General features: G+C 44.4%; 1 protein-coding gene across 1 annotated transcript; it reads right to left on the bottom strand.

Moving 5' to 3' along the window:
• Positions 1-593: 593 nt before the first annotated feature.
• On the bottom strand, positions 594-2257 carry s100a10a (S100 calcium binding protein A10a). The gene is made up of 3 exons (XM_008280371.1): positions 2148-2257; positions 937-1097; positions 594-838 (listed from the first exon to the last, which is right to left on the bottom strand). The coding sequence occupies exons 2-3, from the start codon at positions 1075-1077 to the stop codon at positions 677-679; spliced, it is 303 nt and encodes a 100-aa protein (XP_008278593.1). The 5' UTR covers positions 1078-1097; positions 2148-2257; the 3' UTR covers positions 594-676.
• Between the last annotated feature and the right edge of the window lie 400 nt (positions 2258-2657).

Genomic DNA, 2657 nt, shown 5'->3' with positions numbered 1-2657 from the left:
TCTCTATTTGGTGTTTCAGCAGACATGAAGCACAATGAAAAGAATTTTGTGTGTGTGTAGGGGGGAAAAAAAACCCCAAAACAGCATTGTACCAGTCTGCTGTGCCTTTCGACTCATTCCCTGCACATTTCTATGAGCCTTGCCCGCTGAAATCACACTGACTTGAAGGCAACAAACGTGCCCGACACCCTATCGCCTGATTTATCTGCTCGTAATGTGGAGAGTTGCAACATCAGTGATTGCGCCTCGCAGAGAGGTGTGTTCATGGCCGGGACATTCTCTGGATTCCTCTGGGCAGTGATAAGCAGGCCTTTATCGAGCAGGGAGAGGCTCATCTGCCCTTTAACACTTGAGGAAGCATAAAGTACAGGTAGAGATTTCATCATCACACCTAGTGCCAACGCTGTGGTTGCCAAGGGAATGAGATCTCAGGCAGGAATGACGTTCATGCAGGAGGGCGGTAGCACTGATCTGGAGCTTGCTTTCTGTTTTTATACACACACAGGTGAAAAAACAGGAATGTCAGAGCAGGTTTCATAAGGAAATCAGAGAAAACCACGAGTCTAAAGTACACACACATGTGACACAAAGGGTTTGAAGTGATTTAGTGTTTTTATTGAACAAAAGTATCTTTACAAAAAAACTGAAATACTCTTTGGTCCCTCACTGCTGTCTTTTACTTCTTTCCCATCTTCTTCATGTGCATCTGATAGCACTGCTCGCAGGCAATGGAAAGTCCGACAACCAGAGAAACAAACTCCTCAAAGTCCACCTGGCCGTCGCCGTTGGCGTCCAGGTCCTTCATGATCTTGTCTATGGCAGTGGGGTCCTTCTGAGACTGTGTGTAAAGGGAGGAGAAATGGATTCGAATGCAATAAGTGATATAATGATAATGATGAATGGGTGCGTTTAAATGTGATTACAGTCTCTTCTCACCTTGAGGAAGTTCGACAGCTCGTTCTCCATCAGCTCTCGGAGCTCCCGCCGGCTCAGCGTGCCGCTCCGGCCGTCCTTGGAGGCGTAACGGTGGAACACCGTGATGAGGGACTCCATGGCTGTCTCCAGTTCTGAAGGCATGGCTGCTGTGTTCTTTCAGTCTGAAAAACAGGGTTCAGATACAGATGAAATCACTGGTTGCACACAGATCGGTTTCATTTCCCAATCTGAGACAAGAACACTTGGATCCAGAGACTCTTGTACATGTTGACCTGATGACCTCATCTGAGCATTTAAAGGAGGACGACGGGCCTGATCCGGCTTTAAGTGAAGCAAATGTTGGTTTTGCATGATCTGTTGTCTTCTCCAGTGAGATTTATCTGGACGTCCACAGTGCCAAAGTGAGAAAACAGTAAAACTGAAGGTAAGACTCGGCCCTGAAAACCAGGATTGCTCCACAAAGCGATGCAGAAACAATACTTTGCTCGTCGTCGCCACTTCCCAGTCCTCGTGGGTGTGTTATTAAGTTGTTAGAAAATGATATAATAACCGCTTACGGACTCGACTGGCAAAACAATCCTAAAAGTCATCCAAAGCTGTAGTTGCAACAGTTAAAAGGGGAGAAGTGGGAGGGAGGACTGAGCTGGCCTTGTTGGTATAGGAGGGGATGGAAAAGTTGAAGAGGCTGAAAAAAAATGTGAGGTCCGAGATGGTGGAATTCAATGCAAGTAATGAGCGATGACAACAGAACACGTGTGTGCATGCCCACAGAGCCACCACACCCTTATACAAACTATGGTATAGATCAACAAGAAAAGGAACAGAGGAGGTGGAATGACACGAGGAGACTTGAATATGACGTGTACTTCTTATTCAGAAAATTGTCAAAGCTTACACAAACCCTGATGGGATCATATAAAGACAACAGACTGGTGTTACGTTTTTAAAAAATCTAATCAACAGCAGAAGAATCCACACTAATTATGTAACAGTTAAATCACTGCTGCTCTGCAGGGGGACAAAAAAAAAAAAAAAACAGAAAAGAAAAGCTGTGACTGGCAGCCGACTGAAGTCAATCATCCACATTAATCCTCTCACACTCCGCTAGTTTGACCTTTTACAGAGAGTTTTAGTAAGTTTAGTTTAGTAAGTTTAGCTTCGTCCTGACCGTGTCACACCCGGAAGACGAGCGCAGCACCGTTAGTACTCACCGCGCAGAGCTGGACGAGCAGGAGGTGGAAATGCGCACAAGTTTGGAGAAGAGGCGCAGCGCAGACTTTATAGCGAGGCGCCGCCCAGACTGACTGACCGACTGCTGTGAGTCAACGTGTGATCCTGAACCCTGCAACACGCTGGGATGGGCGGCGACACGGTTACACTGTGATAAACTTTATGGTTTTCTTCTTCCAGTGCGAAGAGAAAGCGCAGAGGCTGTTCATAATCTCAACAGTACACCAACCTCGAACTTTCTTTTTTTTTTTTTTTTTTTTTATTTCTCTGCAAAACCTTTAGTTGATTCAAAATGAACCAGAGAACCAGCAAGAAAAGAGAGAATTATAAATCCAGAACGACCACCTCTTCCATTAAAGAAAATGCAAAATTCACAACAGTCACTCAAATAACTAGAAACTGAAAAAAGTCATAATAAATAAAAATTTGCAAAATTCTAATTTAGTGAAGTAAGACGTTGCTTTTGAATTGTGGTAAAAAAAAAAAAAAAA

The sequence above is a fragment of the Stegastes partitus genome, unplaced genomic scaffold, assembly GCF_000690725.1.
Source record: "Stegastes partitus isolate 25-593 unplaced genomic scaffold, Stegastes_partitus-1.0.2 Scaffold6, whole genome shotgun sequence".
NCBI lineage: Eukaryota > Metazoa > Chordata > Actinopteri > Pomacentridae > Stegastes > Stegastes partitus.
Note: the sequence above shows the minus strand (reverse complement) of the source record. Positions and strands in the feature narration are given on the sequence as shown.